Raw genomic sequence first — 16,745 nt, 5'->3', positions numbered from 1 at the left:
CTTTTTCCAATTATGTAGATTCCGCAGTAAATCTGGATTCTGGACTTGGGCCCCAGTTTCATGCTTATTATTGTCTCCTGGGATTTGGGGGTTCTGATTGACTTTGCCTTTAAATACCATCTGTCTGCTTGCCCATCATCTTACATCAAATGTCTCTCTCTCTCTGTCAAAGCTTAATCCAGAGCAAGGCTCTAACTCTGTTCAATTTTATGAAGGCTGAGAGAGGTGAGAAAGTTGCAGAAGAAAAGTTTGAAGCTAGCAGATGTTGGTTCATGAGGTTTAAGGAAAGAAGCCATCTCTGTAACGTAAAAGTGAAAGGTGAAGCAGCAAGTGCTGATGTGGAAGCTGCAGTAGTGATCAGTGATCTCCTAAGATCGTTGATGATGTTGGCTACACGAAACAACAGATTTTCTTTTTTCCTTTTTTTTTTTTTTTTTTTTTTTTTGTTGATGGAGTTTCACTGTTGCCCAGGATGGATTGCAGTGGCATGATCTCAGCTCACTGTAGTGAGCCTCTGCCTCCTGGGTTCAAGCCGTTCTCCTGCCTCAGCCTCCCGAGTAGCTGGGATTACAGGCATCCGCCACTATGCCCGACTAAGTTTTGTATTTTTAGTAGAGACAGAATTTCACATATTGGTCAGGCTGGTCTCAAACTCCTGACCTCATGATCCACCTGCCTCGGCCTCCCAAAGTGCTGGAATTACAGGCATGAACCACCATGCCCAGTCAAACAACAGAGATTTTCAGTATAGATGAAACATCCTTCTTTTGGAAGAAGATGCCATCTTTGACTTTCATAGCTGTAGAGAAGTTGGTGCCTAGCTTCAAATCTTCAAAGGACGGGCTGTGACTCTCTTCTTAGGGGCTAATGCAGCTGGTGACTAAGTTTGAAGATAGTGCCCCTTTCCCATTGTCAAACTCCTGGGGCCCATAAGAATTATGCTAAATCTACTCTGCCTATATTCTACAAATGGAATAACAAAGCCTGGGTGACAGCACATCTGTTTACAAGCTGTTTACAGCTTACTGAATGTTTAAAATCCATTGCTTAGAAAAAAAAGATTCTTTCAAAAGATTACTGTTCATTGACAATTCACCTGTCACACAAGAAGAGCTCTGATGGAGATGTACAGAGAGATTAATATTGTTTCCGTGCCCGCTAATACAACATTCATTCTGCAACCCCTGGATCAAAGAGTAATTTTGACTTTCAAGTCTTATTATTTAAGAAATACATTTTGTAAGGTGATCGCTGCCATAGGTTGATTCCTCTGATGGATCTGGGCAAAGTAAATTGAAAACCTGGAAAGGGTTCACCATTCTAGATGACATTAAGAACATTTGTGAGTCCTGGGAGGAGGTCAAAATAACATTACCAGGAGTTTGGAATAAGTTGATTCCAACCTTCATGGATGACTTTGAGAGGTTTAAAACTTCAGTGGATGAAGTAACAGTGAATGTATTGGAAATAGCAGGAGAACTAGAATTAGAAGTGGAGCCTGAAGATGTGACTGAAGTCCTACAATTTCATGTTCAAACTTGAGCAGATGAGGAGTTCCTTCTTCTATGGATGAGCAAAGAAAGTAGTTTCTTGAGATGGGATCTACTCCTGTTGAAGACACTGCAAGCATTGTTAAAATTATAACAAAGGGTAAACTTGGTTGATAAAGCAATGGCAAGGTTTGAGATGATTGACTCCAGTTTTGAAAGAAATTCTGCTATGGATATAATCCTTTCAAACAGCATCACATGCTACAGAGAAGTCTTGTGAAAGGGAAAGTCAATCAGTGGGGCCGACTTCATTGTTGTCTTGTCTTAAGAAATTATCATGTGACTGGGTGAAGTGGTTCACACCTTTAATTCCAGCTACTTGGGAGGCTGAGGCAGGAAGATCACTTGAGGCCAGGACTTTGAGACCAGCCCTGGGCAACTAGGGCAATAGAGAGACTCATCTCTAAAAAACATTTTAAAAGAAATTGCCACAGCCACCTCAACCTTCAGCAGCCACCACCTTGATCGGTCAGTAGCCATCAGCATCAAGCTAAGACCCTCTAGGCTCCTAGACCTTCAGTGCCTACTTCTAATTCTGATGCTGAAGTTTCAGATGATTGTTAACATTTTTTAGCAATAAAGTATTTTTTAATTAAGATATGTATGGTGGGATTTTTGTTTAGACATAATGCTATTGCATACTTAATAGACTACAGTATCGTGTAAACATACAGCTTTTGTAATCACTAGGAACACAATTTGTGTGACTTGCTTTATTGTGATATTAGCTTCATTGCTGTGGTCTGTTACTGAACCCACAATGCCTCCAAGATATGCCTGTATGTTGTGATGCTTTGAAAAAGAAAATGAACAAAAATGTATTTGTAATATACTGTCTTCCTCATAAACTTTTAATTTATAAATACAGTGTTTCTTTGGACTACGTAGCTTTTTAAAAAATTAATAGCAATAAAGCATTTCTCATCTTTTCTAGTTATATTAGCCAGCAACTATAAAGTAACTAAAGGATGAAATGATTAGTTCTCCTCTTAAGGCCTTTTCTAAGAAGTTGGAGGAATTTTTTTCTCTTATTTTTTTTTTCCTTTTGATGAGTCATGTATCTGTGAGCCAGCCCCTTAGGTTGTCGTTGTGTGTGTGAGGTTTTTGAATAGGTCCTCTGCTGATAGTGTCCAGGAAAGTGGCTGAGTACATTCTGATAACTCAGAGCTTTTTGCTGATAATGAAATTTTAGGTTTCACGCTAGTTAACATCTCGTGTATTACCACCAGTACTGAGAAATACAGTATGCGAGCTTCCTCAAGTCACCATTTTGAAGTCTTATGAATGCAGTCACCATCTCTGTATATCAAAGCTAGTAACACTGGTTGTGAGATAATAGGCATTTAAAAGTATACATACCAATTTAGGCTCTCTTAAAAACATAATTACTAGAAATGCCCATTGCTTGCAACTTTGTTAGGATTCTGAAGTCAAAACAAATCTGCAAATTTCAGGTAAACAACAAAGCCAACACAATTCTTACATATATATATTTTTTTGTTGTTGAAAACAATGTGGCCCTGACATAATTTGTTTTTTTCGATTAAAAAAATAGATTGAGTGGGTACAGGTGTAGTTTTGTTACATGGATATATTGGGTAGTGGTGAAGTCTGGGGCTTTTGGTGTAACCATCTATCAGATAATATTCACTGTACCCAATAGGTAATTTCTCTTCCCTCAACCCCTCCCCACCCAACAATTCTAATCAACATTCATTTTAATGTGACAGATGATGTTTTGCCAAAATGAAATTGTCTTTCATAATGTGACATTTCTTTCACCTTCAGCATTTCTGTTTAGCTGCCTGTCAGGCAGTCTTAGTTCTTGTACCTTTACTTTTTCTAAACTACTGCAAAATCTGTCTTCTTGTAGCACCGTCTGTTAGCTTTTGAAGTGAATAAACTAACCCCAGCGTTTGTAAGTTAGTTTATATCTTTTTTGTATTAGCCTTCTAGAAGAATGTTTAAGATCCTTGGTTTTAGAGCAAATCCTGACTCTGCCACTTAATGCTCTGTCACATTGGGCAAGTTAGTCTCTCTGTCCCTCAGGTTTCTCATCTGTAAAATGGTGATAAAAATAATACCTACTTCATGGGTTTGTGGTAAAGAACAAGTAAGACAATCCATATAAGGTACTTAACATAAGCCTGGCACAGAAGTATTCTGTTGTTTGGCACTCTCTCGATTATAAATTCAGTTATGGTTCCTGAAACTGTGTGGAGTTACTTGTTTGTGATTTGGTCCTTTAGAGCATTGCTGCCCAGTAGAACTTGGTGCAGTGATGGAAATCTTTTAATTTAAATGTAAACAGCCATGGTTAGTTATTACCATATAGACAACACAGATCTAGAGTACGTTTGTATAGATGTTATATTGTTGACAAATCGAAAACATGATTTAAAATGTCTCATAGAAAACGTTGTGTATACTTGAGAATATGAGAGCGTTCCACAGTTTTGGAAATTTGCCTGTTGTAAGCTGGCATCTCCTAACAGCTTAGAACAGGCAAATATTGATATTTGCTTTTTCCAAACCACTGTAAGATTTGTATGCAGGAATGCACACTCATGAATGTCCATTTTCTTACCTGCTAATAATTTTGAAAGCAGCTGGCCTCTTCCATCGTGTAGTCTTGAGGAAGATTTCAATTTAAAGGAAGAAATGCCTTGCAAACAGTAGATACTCATGAAATGATTTTTCCAGTGAAACAGTAGCCTGTGTTTACATATCTTTAGTATGTATGTAAAGTGCTTATTCTATCATATTAATGTTGCCATTAGTCGTTTGAAGTAAACACTGACCTGTGTTTAAATATGTTTTTGTGTCTTTTGAATGACTGACTTATGTTAGTCTCTATCATTTTGCCACCGATCATTTTCAGGTATTAATTATTTCACTTGGAAATCCCTTTTCTTGTATTGCCTGAGTCTGTGATGCCCAAGGAATAAAATCAAATAGAAACTATCTGAATAAATTAACTTAGCCATCAAAGGTCCTATTTTCAAGTAGATGTCTTTGGTTACAGAGATTTAAAGAAAGAACACTGTGTTCCAGGGAAATGGGCAAGGTCTTCGGAATGTAGGTTATTAAAACAAGAACCGTAGACTGACCTTTTTCTTTTAATGACTCGACTTTTACTTTTTTATTTGTGAAATTCATCTGTGTATTACCTTGGGTAGTATATCCCACCCTCACTTCAAGTAAAAACAGAAAAGAGAGGGTTCTTTTTAAAATCTACAGTAAACTTTTATAAAAAGACCATGATAATAAATAAATAATCAAATGTGTTCTTTTAAATTAATAGGGGTTACTTTATTTTGTAATTACATAATGCTCCTTTTTTTTTTTTTTCTCCTAAATCACTTTCAGGTTTGAGTTTACACATAAAAAACAATCAGGTGGTGCAGGCCAGTATGGAAAAGTAATAGGTGTCCTGGAGCCTCTGGACCCAGAGGACTACACTAAATTGGAGTTTTCAGATGAAACATTCGGATCAAATATTCCAAAGCAGTTTGTGCCTGCTGTAGAAAAGGTAAATTTTTTAAAAAGCGTTTTTGCATTTTTACTTACTAAAAGCAGTTCATCACGTATTAAATCATACTTTATCTTCCATCATGTTGTCTGTCATGGTTTGTTTTAGTTACATTCCTGTTTCTCTGATTATTAGGCTTTCCATCTGATTTAGAATGTCTAGTTCATTAAGTAAAAGAGCTATAAAAATCCATGCTGTGACAGTGATGGGAAATTATTATGTTTCTGAATCATAGTTGTATTTTTCTTAATAAATTGAAACTATTGTAATCAGCAATTAAAATTTGTAGTAGTTCTTAGGGATTTGTAAGAGTGTTATGTGTACTATTGTAGCTGAATGATCATTCTTTAGATTCCCAACACCTGGGTGCTACTGTCTCATTTCTACTACTGATTAATATGCTTTGGCAAATCAGTATTCAGAACAGTTTCTTCATTTGTAAACTGAGAGAAAATACTGAAACCTGCACCCCTCACAAAATTGAGGATCAGATAAGACTATGTGACATTTCCTTGGAGAAGTGCTTTGCACATGTGAGGGGTGTTTTGTTCGCTTTCCAGGTCATTTGCTTTATGACTGTTGTAGGCTGGGCACGATGGTTCATGCCTGTAATCCTAACATTTTGAGATGCTGAGGTGGGCAGAACACTTGAGCCCAGGAATTTGAGACCAACCTGGGCAACATGCTGAAACTCCATCTCTACAGAAAAATGAAAATAGAAAAAAAAATTAGCCTGGTGTAGTGGCACACACCTGTAGTCCCAGCTGCTCTGGAGGCTGAGGTGGGAGGGGAGGATTGCTTGAGCCCAGAAGATAGAGACTGTGGTGAGCTGTGCACCACTGCACTCTAGCCTGGGCGACAGTAAGACCCTGTCTCCAAAATGGAAAAAAAAAAAAAAAAAAAAAAAAAAAACTGTTGTAAACCCTTAATTAATTCACATAGACTGTGTTTTTTTTTTTTTTTTTTGAGACCGAGTCTCGCTCTGTCACCCAGACTGGAGTGCAGTGACGCAATGTCGGCTCACTGGAAGCTCCACCTCCCTGGTTTACGCCATTCTCCTGCCTCAGCCTCCCTAGTAGCTGGGACTACAGGCACGTGCCACCACGCCCGGCTAATCTTTTGTAGTTTTTTAGTAGAGACGGGGTTTCACTGTGTTAGCCAAGATGGTCTCGATCTCCTGACCTCATGATCTGCCCGCCTTGGCCTCCCAAAGTGCTGGGATTACAGGCATGAGCTGCTGTGCCCGACCAGTTTTTGTTATTAACCTTTTAACTTAGAAGATCTTATTAACAGGTTATAGTTTTGATTTCAGTGGTGGAGCATTTTTTTTTTTTTTGTGATTAATGTATTCTATTTCAAGACAATATTTTGTCATTCACACACTTTAAATTCTTACATCCACTAAGATGAATGTAGATGAAGGAGAACTTAGATATTTTACAGCAAATATAACTTACAGTTTTGAAATGTCAAGAAATATTTTGTGCTATCTGTGCAGCCATGTTACTGTGTTGCCAAGAAAAACTAACAAGTGGTAGGAGCTCTACAAGTATTTGTTAAGTGACTGAATTAATAAAAATTGCAAGCTCATCAAATGGTACTCTTTAAATATGTGTAGTTTATTGTATATCAGTTATACTTCAACAAAGCTATTCTTTTTAAAAGAATTAGATTTGAAAAAATCATGAATTACTCTTTAATTCTAGTTTTTACTGACATTTTGTAATACCAGAGCTGTAATGTAGTGATCTACCAATGAGGCAAAGCAGTTAGAGGTATGCAGTATGGGGCTCAAGACACAGCTAGTGAATAAACACCAATTTTGGTGGGGGTTTTCTTTTAGGGAGTTTCTTAGTTTTGCCTTTCCACTGTTTCCTCATTGTAAAATTAAGATCACGCTGTCTCTATGATGTGTTATGAGTAATTGAGTTGAGTAATTCCTGCAGATGAGGTTATGAGAAAGTGACTGTTAGCACTCTAAGGCTTGCTTTCAAACCAGCTTATGCCCTTAACTAATATGCTTTTCCAAGGAATTGTTCATCTAAATACCACAGTAGTAAAACTTAAATAGTAAAGTTGTACTATTTACAATAGCAAAGACATGGAATCAGCCTAAATGCTCATCAGTGATAGACTGGAAAAAGAAAAAGTGGTACATACACACCAATACTATGCAGCCATAAAAAAGAACAATATCATGTCCTTTGCAGGGAGGGGCATGGATGGAGCTAGAGGCCATTATCTTTAGGAAACTAACTCAGGAATAAAAAACCCAACACCACATGTTCTTGCTTATAAATGAGAGCTAAATGATGAGAACACATGGATACATAGAGGGGAACAACACACACTGGAGCCTATTAGAGGGTGAAGGGTGAGAAGGAGAGGATCAGGAAAAAATAACTAATGGGTACCAGGCTTAATACCTGAGAGATGAAATAATCTATACAACAAACCCCATGACACAAGTTTACCTGTGTAACAAACCTATACATGTACCCCTGAACTTAAAAGTTAAAAAACAATAGTAAAGTTGTTAAACATTTTTAAAAAATTCTCCTTTGAGGGGTGAAATACAGCACACATAAAAACGTACACTTCTGAACACAAATATTTTGGGGTTCTTGATAATGTATCTGCAAGTAAAATCCACTGTCTCCAGAAGTTGTGTTCATTCCTTAACAGGGGTTTTTAGATGCCTGCGAGAAGGGCCCTCTTTCTGGTCACAAGCTCTCTGGGCTCCGGTTTGTCCTGCAAGATGGAGCACACCACATGGTTGATTCTAATGAAATCTCTTTCATCCGAGCAGGAGAAGGTGCTCTTAAACAAGGTATGCTGTGCCCGGGTACGTTAACATATCTGTTTTCCTGATAGATCATCATAGCCTCAGAAGGCAACACTATTTTTAGTCTTCTTCACCCAGAGCCCTAGGCACCACAGGGAATATTGTAGGTAGTGGGCAAATCTTTATGGAATTGAGATCAAGGTAGATTATTACGTTCTCTTTCTTGCAAAACTAAAAGACTGCCGTATTCTCTTACACTCTCTGGGGTTTTCTTTCAGGTATTTGAATTCATAGATAGTTTGTAAGTTCTGTTTTTAATAGAGAAGAATGAAATGTCCAGAATTCTTTTTTTTTTTTTTTTTTTTTTTTTTTTTTTTTTTTTTTTTTTTTTGAGACGGAGTCTTGCTCTGTCGCCCGAGCTGGAGTGCAGTGGCCAGATCTCAGCTCACTGCAAGCTCCGCCTCCCGGGTTTACGCCATTCTCCTGCCTCAGCCTCCGGAGTAGCTGGGACTACAGGCGCCCGCCACCTCGCCCGGCTAGTTTTTTGTATTTTTAGTAGAGACGGGGTTTCACCGTGTTAGCCAGGATGGTCTCGATCTCCTGACCTCGTGATCTGCCCGTCTCGGCCTCCCAAAGTGCTGGGATTACAGGCTTGAGCCACCGCGCCCGGCCTGAAATGTCCAGAATTCTAAGAAATTTTTAAAAGATGTCTTTACCACAGTCTTGTTATTTCTAGTGACTTATTCAAATATCAAGAAATCCATAAATTTGTAAGTAATTTCTTCATTATGACATCGTATGCTTTTAGGCATTTTGAGGATGGCAAAGTATTTTGAAAGAATTTGGTAAACCTTATTCACAATGCAGATTTCTTGCAAAACTGCTAAAATTGTCAACATTTCTCACAGAATAATATTTGTATTTAAATGCTGATGAACTAGAACCTTATGCAGTTTCAAACATACCTGATTCTTTGCTTTTAAGAGAAAAAAAGCTAGTGACAACATAACAGTTTCACGTCAGGATTATTCAAGAAAGGAACTTCAAAGCCGTTTCCTGAAGCCAGAAAATTCCATTCTCTTTGTCATCTTTTCCATGTCCTTTATGTGAAAATACATTAGTAATGTCTACAAGTGTCTTTACACAGTAGAATTATGATTTCCAAATCATAAAATATTTCCAAAATATCTTTTATCAAAGAGGATTAAAGTGGACAGTAGAAACTTTAATCATAGTATTTCCTAAACATTCTGTAGATCAGGATTTATTGATTCTGTATGAATTTGAACTTTGTGGTATTTTTGGTCACACTTTGCATCTGTGATCAGGTGTGGGGGGCAGTGGTTGGGGAGAGTTGCTGATTCCTCATTTATGTTTCAGTTTCTCAGTTATGAAAGAGAGGTTTCCTTTATATCAGCTCTCTATTAAAAATGCAGTTGAAATTTATGATGTAGAGATCTTGTCACAGTCTGAAGATTGTGTAAATAGGAAACAGGTAAATAAAATGACAAAATGAGACTTTATTAGGTATGACTCACTTTAAAATAGTTGTGTTTTTACCTCTGTGTGTTTACCACTTTAGTATGCCTTAAACTGACAAATTAGTTATAATCACTTTATATACTTTTTAAAAGTACAGTTAAAACAAATTAGAAAGTACTGATTGTTCTATGGTGGTTCTTTGCTGGAAATTGGTAGCTTTCCTGGAAATAGAGGTTATATAAAGCCAGATAATTGATATGGTTATCAATCAACAAGGAGCCTCATCCTTTTTTACTGATCCTACATTTAAATATAAGTAAATACAGATGTATGTGGCCATGTATATACATATATAAATAAAGTGGCCATATATGTTTTCCTACAGGATATATATGTTATATATCATATATGTATATATATTTGTAGATGTGTTTATATAACATACAAAGTATATATGCATATATACTATATATAAAGTGTATAATATATAACAAAGTATAAAATATATGTAAACTATATAAAGTATATATAAATATATAATATGTATAATGTACTGTGGGAAAAAGATATATAAAAAATACAGATAATATATATAAATATATCCTGTAAAAAATGTATATGGCCACTTTATATATAAAAAATATAAAATATGTGTATATATATAATATTACTTTTAGGAATTGGATGCAATGCACCATCCAAAAATGGCAGGGTGAGTTAGGTTTGGAGCTTTGTTTGTCTCATGGTCTAGGGTTAGAGGAAGGCACATGTAAGGGTAAGATTCATTTGGAGCTAATATATTTATATATATATGTATATATATATTTCCTGTGGAAAAAATATATATGAATATTAACTAAACAGTTGAATATGTACCATTTAGTTTTTTGTTATTTAGGTATAGTATATATATTAAGTATGATTGCCTATTAGATGTACAGGGGGAAAACACTAGATTATAATTGAATTGAGGTTTTTTTTTTTTTGAGACAGAGTCTCACTCTGTTACCCAGGCTGGAGCTGGAGTGCAGTGGTGTGATCTTTGCTCACTGCAACCTCCACCTCACAGTTTCAAGCAATTCTTATGCCTCAGCCTCCCAAGTAGCTGAGATTATAGGCATGCACCACCACGCCCAGCTAATTTTTGTATTTTTAGTAGAGACAGGGTTTCGCCATGTTGGCCAGGGTGGTCTTGAACTCCTGACCTCAAGTAATCTGCCCACCTTGGCCTTCCAAATTTCTGGGATTACTTTTCTATTTTTGAGACAGGGTCTTGCTCTGTCACCCAGGCTGGAGTGCAGCATCACAATCTTGACTTACTGCAACCTCGAACTCCTGGGCTCAAGTGATTCTCCATCTCAGCCTCCTGAGTAGCTGGGAGTACAGGGGCATGCTACCATGCCTGGCTAATTTTTTAAATTGTTATTTTATGTAGAGATGGGTTATTACTTTGTTGCCCAGGCTGGTCTCATAAACTCCTGGGCTCAAGTGATCCTCTTGCCTCAGCTTCCCAAAGTGTTGGGATTATAGTGTGAGCCACCATGGCTGGCTGAGTAGTTTTATTTTTTACAAGATATACTATGCAAACAAGCAGGATGCTAGCATGAGAAATAAGTTACCTTACTGTTTCTTCATCTGATTTTTATTTCTCCATGATTGAAAGACAAAAATCTTGAAAACATCACACTGTATCCCCCAAATATATACAATTATTCTTATTATTACTGTATATTATTATGATTGTATTGTCTGTCGCCCAGACTGGAGTGCAGTTGTGTGGTCTCAGCTCACTGCAACCTCCGCCTCCTGGGTTCAAGTGATTCTCCTGCCTCAGCCTCCCAAGTAGCTGAGATTACAGGTGCATGCCACCACACCCAGCTAATTTTTGTAGTTTTAGTAGAGACAGGGTCTCACCCTGTTGGCCAGGCTGGTCTTGAACTCCTGACCTCAAGTGATCCACCTGCCAGGCGTAAGCCACCACTGCGCTTGGCCTATACAATTATTATTTGTCAATTAAAAATTAAAACTTTTTTAAAAAACATTAGATTTGAAGTAAAAATAAAAATTAGCTTTTTCTATCCTGATAAAAAAAAAAAAGACAAAAATATAAAAGTCAGGTGAAAGGAAGTTCTTGCCACACTCAGCAAGAAAATCAACTTTTTTTTACATACACCTCTGTTGAATGCCATATTAGAGTTTTACAGTGAAAATGTTGGTAAATGAGCTTAATATAAGAATAGCTTATAACTATAAGATATTATAGTTATTATAACAGTATACTATTATTATATGTTATATCTTATCAAAATTGGAAGAACAATAGTTCACATTCTCCCGTATTCTTGATTTTAAAAATGAACACTAGAATTCATTTGAACCTAATTTTAAATATTGTTCATGAGACTGATCAGTGATGTAACCTAAAACTGAAAGGTGAAATTGACTTGACTACAGATCTGCTGGAGGAAAAATTTCTTTTAGGACTTGGATGCAATGTGGCTATTGAAAAATGGCTGGCGAGTTGGCTTTGGAATCTTATCTCATGGTATAGGAGTAGAGGAAGACGTGTGTAAAGATAAGATTCATTTGGAACTAAATCAGGAAGTAGATTTAGAGAGTTAAAAGGAAGGGAGCAGGGTAAGGGGATGTGAAATAGAACCAGAAAGACTGTCCTCAATAATTGAGTGATGGACACCATATACTTGCCTCTTTCCTTCCCTTTACCCTTTCACAATCTAGATGTTTTACATTACTTATCCTGTTGAGAACATTAGATAATGTGTAACTAAATCTAGATATGTCTGCTCACATCTCTCCTTCTGGGCGCTTTTTTTCATATTAATTACATTTCTTTAGACCCAAGGACTCTCTGCTGTTGTAAAGAAGTTATGCAAGGAACAGAACTACAGATGTCCATGTAGGTTTCTGCAGGGCTTAGCCAGTGAAGCATAGGAGTCTGCAGTACCTCTTTGAGTTCAGTTATTTCTCTTTCAGAACAAAATTCACTCATTAGAACTAATTATTTGAGGGTGGGTGTGAGCTAGGATATGATTTAAATTTAAAAATATTTCTAATTATATTCTTGTTGTCATAATTATTGCAGTTAAGCTGTACTGTCTCTAGAAGAAGCACTAAGTGAATATATAAGAAAGATTTTTAGTTTTGGTTTATTATAATCAAATTGATACTTCTGGAAAACCTGTGATTATATTTAAACAAAATATTACCCTTGTCATCATTTCTGTGTTTTGCTGAAAGCCTTTATTTGGAGATAATTTAACAAACCTAAGACTGAAGTATTTGTCACTATCACAACTTCCAAATTAAGTATAAATGTTTGAAGTTTTATTATATTCTCTCCATATTGTTACATTTAAACATTAGCACTTTAACAGAAAGAAGTGTTTTGGTTATATATTAAATGGGATAAAAATAAATACAAACGCACTGAGTTTTCATGTTTAAATGGTCCAATCTAGTCCAGAATCCTTATTTTGTAGATTAAAACATTTGAGACCTGGATAAACTGTGTTTTTCCAAAAGGCATATAACTTATTTGAGGTAGAGCAAAAACTAGAAACTTGGTCTTCTCATTCTCAATCAGGTGTTGAAATTGTTCAGACTAGAAAAGGAAAGACATCATAGGCGTGGCTTGATTCTTGCTTCTGAGTATAGGAAGGGTACCCTCCACGTCCCCTCCTGCCCTGTGACAAAAGTTATTTTCTTATAATTAAAAATAACTGTCTGCGAGGGACTACAAGAAAGAATGGGTTTATCCAGCCTGACCAACATGACGAAAGCCTGTCTCTACTAAAAATATAAAAATTAGTGGTAGCAGACGCCTATAATCCCGGCTACTCAGAGGCTGAGGCAGGAGAATTGCTTGAACCTGGGAGACGGAGGTTGCAGTGAGCCGAGATTGCCTCATTGCACTCTAGCTTGGGTGACAAAGCAAGACTCAAAAAAAAAAAGAAAGGGTTTACCTTGGTCAAATTTGTAACAGTCATTATCTTTACCCCTGACGATTTTCAGAGAGAATACCTAACTGAGTTGGATAATTTAGATGGTAAAGGACTTGATCAGATGTTGTTTTAAGACCTTTTTGTATTATTCTCTATTTAATGAGTTTTAAGGATAATAATATGACAATGGAAATTACAATATTAAAATTAAATGTTGGAATTTCTATTTAGAAGAGTGTTATTACTACAGGAAAATGAGTCTAGGTCAAATATTTTAAGCTTGCTATTTGTGTTTGTACCTTTGGGAAAGTGTCATCTTTCTCCCTTTTTTATATCTGGACAGTTGTAGTTTGTATAAAGACTAATGAACTTTTTTTTTTTAACCCAGCTGTGGCAAATGCAACATTATGTATTCTTGAACCTATTATGGCTGTGGAAATTGTAGCTCCAAATGAATTTCAGGGACAAGTAATTGCAGGAATTAACCGACGCCATGGGGTAATCACTGGGCAAGACGGAGTTGAGGACTATTTTACACTGTATGCAGATGTAAGTACTCTTGGTCATTGACAGTCCTGCTTTCATTAACCATAGAAGGAAATCCACATTAGCTTTTGTTTTTGCAAATGGACGCATTTCCTTGCTGAATTTGTGGCTTTATACATGTGGCATTTTCTGTAACATGCTATTAGAGCAACTCTTAAGTGCAGAAGTTAAATATAAGATTTATTTTATCTTGACCTTTTGTAAATGTGTCATTTTCTTAGATGTATATTATGTATACATCTAAGATGTATTTCTTAGATGTATATATCTCTCTTTCTTGGATAAGCACAGATGGACAAATTAAAAGGAAAAGGAAAAATAAGATGTATATTATCTCTCTAATTTTAGCTTTATTTGCATAGTTATCTTTAATTTATCCCTTTTAATTCCCTTGCCTATACCTTTCTTGACTTAAATCTCAAGGGAGAAAGTGTTTATTCCATTTCATAAGGCCTCCTGGAAAACACTGCTCTCAGCATATCATTAAGGTGTCCAAAGGAAAGTTATATTCACATTTTCTCAGAAGAAACAGTTCTGAGTGCTTGAGCTGGGGCTACAGAGTGGAGTGGGGATGAGGAGGAAAGGCTGTCAATGGTGTTCACTCCATGAAATGGAAAGATTTGGTTTCTGGTTGCAACTGTCAAATGAAATAATTTTCAAATAGGATTTCCACTTGGAATAAAACAAAAATGTTTCTCTTTGGCTTTTGATTATTTTTAACTAAGTGTAGTGAGCAGAAATCTTAATCTAAAGGAATTAAATGGCTAAAGTGCATCTGTATTTTTCTCGAATATTTTCTCAAATACTAAAATATCTACTGTGTTTGTTTTCAGGTCCCTCTAAATGATATGTTTGGTTATTCCACTGAACTTCGGTCATGCACAGAGGTAGGCAAGTTTAAACTTTACTGTAGCACCCTTCAAAAGACCACCCTACACAATGATCATGTTATAAAATCTTGACCTTGCATAACTTTACTTGATAGTTTAAAAAAAAAAAAAATTCTCTCTTTTTAAAATGCTTAGGGAAAGGGAGAATACACAATGGAGTACTGCAGGTATCAGCCATGTTTACCATCCACACAAGAAGACATCATTAATAAGTATTTGGAAGCTACAGGTCAACTTCCTGTTAAAAAAGGAAAAGCCAAGAACTAACTTTGCTTACTGTGAGTTGACTGACTTTAACTGAATTTGTGTGGTCTTGATACTTTGATGGATTCCAGTGGAATAAATTCAGGCTGCTGAAACAAGAAATTCTGAGCCCAGGAAGCGGGCTCTTCTTTCTTCCAAAGAAGCCCTTCTTATTCATATTCAGGAGCTTCTGTTATATTCAAAGGTAATTCTATGTCTATCTCAATTTTATTGATTGGGTTTATAGTTTATTGAAAATCTTCAAATAAAATATAATTATTACTAAAATATGTTTAATATTTATTTAAAGGGAGAAGAGACTAATTTCGGTTATACTTTTAAGCTTAGAATGTATGTTCATTTCCTTTTCAAATTTTGTATCATAGGAGTTTACAACACAGAGAAAAGCTGAAAAAATGCAAAGAACAACTACATACTTTCCATCTACCCTCCTTTGTTTATCATATAATGATTTGTTTTGTCATATTTGCTTTCATTATTATCTGTTTAAGTCTCATACCTCTGTATTTTTAGTTTGCTGAAGACTTGAAAGTGAATCGCATATACCATGATACTTCTTGGAGTGTCATTAATGAGCAGGCTTTTCTGTTGACGAGTGGGTTCCATATGATCTTCACAGAGTTTTTCAGGTTCTTCATTGGGATATTAAAATATTAGCCAAATTTCTCTCTTTTATGTATGTCTGATTATTTCAGTTTGTGGTTTCTGCAAATTTGTAACTGCCTCTGTTTTAGCAGTATAAGTATTACTTCCTTGTGGTCTTTTGTGAAGTGAAAAGTAGACCCTTGCATATACTATTCTTGTTTGTGCTCATCTTAATGTTTTTGTACACCTAAATCAAATGTAATTTATAGTTGGTTTCATCAACCTAATGAATACTAGTTAAATTTGAATTCCTTGGAATTTATCATATATTGTATTCACTGAGATTGCGAAGGAACAAATGGTAATCTTTTGTTTCCAGAAAAAGCTGGGCTTTCCCAAGCAGTTCTGTTACCCAGTTCAGAATTGCTTCATCCAAAAATCATCTGATGGTGTAGATGGATCCTAGTCCTTTCCATTACCTGATGATAGAAATAAAATAATTGATTTTAAATTCCTTTGCTTTTCTTGACTTATAGATGTGGCTTTATACTTGGAGGTTTCTAGGGAAAAAAGATTTTTAGAAAGTATTGAGCACATGTTTCAAGGCATTTGCTACTTTTTTTTTTTTTTTTAAATTTTTATTTTTTTGTGCAGGGTCTCGCTCTGTCCCCCAGGCTGGAATGCAGAGGGACTATCTCTGCTCACTGCAACCTCTGCTTCCTGGGTTCAAGCAATTATCCCATCTCAGCTGCCCAAGTAGCTGAGACTACAGGTGTATGCCACCACTCCCTGCTAATTTTTGCATTTTTTGAAGAGATGGGGTTTTGCCATATTGCCCAGGCTGGTCTCAAACTCCTGGGCTCAAGCTCTCTGCCTGCCCCAGCCTCCGAAAGTCCTGGGATTATGGGTGTGAACCATCATGGCTGGCTGCTAAATACTTTAAATACATTGTACAATTTCATTCGCACAACCCTAGGAGTAAGTACTATTATTATGTCCATTTGGTAATAGAGGAAGCACAGATAAGGTAAATAACTCTAATGAGACCACAAAACCTAAGTTTTTAAATTGATACTTTAATTACAATTATTCACTAAGTGCATTTCCCCCATGAGTGTCTGTTGCTACAGTAGCATCAGGTCTGAAAAA

At 36.2% G+C, this 16,745-nt stretch overlaps 1 protein-coding gene across 2 annotated transcripts in view; it reads left to right on the top strand.

The window, feature by feature from the left end:
- GFM1 (G elongation factor mitochondrial 1) overlaps positions 1-16,107 on the top strand; it is a 45,316-nt gene extending 29,209 nt beyond the window's left edge. For both annotated transcript variants that reach the window (XM_023223356.1, XM_023223357.1), the window contains exons 14-18: positions 4,920-5,082; positions 7,768-7,912; positions 13,700-13,860; positions 14,691-14,744; positions 14,883-16,107. In XM_023223356.1, the coding sequence (XP_023079124.1) occupies positions 4,920-5,082; positions 7,768-7,912; positions 13,700-13,860; positions 14,691-14,744; positions 14,883-15,014 (655 nt within the window). In that variant the 3' untranslated portion in view covers positions 15,015-16,107. The remainder of the gene's footprint in view (positions 1-4,919; positions 5,083-7,767; positions 7,913-13,699; positions 13,861-14,690; positions 14,745-14,882) is intronic.
- Positions 16,108-16,745: the final 638 nt, after the last annotated feature.

The sequence above is a fragment of the Piliocolobus tephrosceles genome, chromosome 2 (genome assembly GCF_002776525.5).
Source record: "Piliocolobus tephrosceles isolate RC106 chromosome 2, ASM277652v3, whole genome shotgun sequence".
In the NCBI taxonomy this organism is placed as follows: domain Eukaryota; kingdom Metazoa; phylum Chordata; class Mammalia; order Primates; family Cercopithecidae; genus Piliocolobus; species Piliocolobus tephrosceles.
Note: the sequence above shows the minus strand (reverse complement) of the source record. Positions and strands in the feature narration are given on the sequence as shown.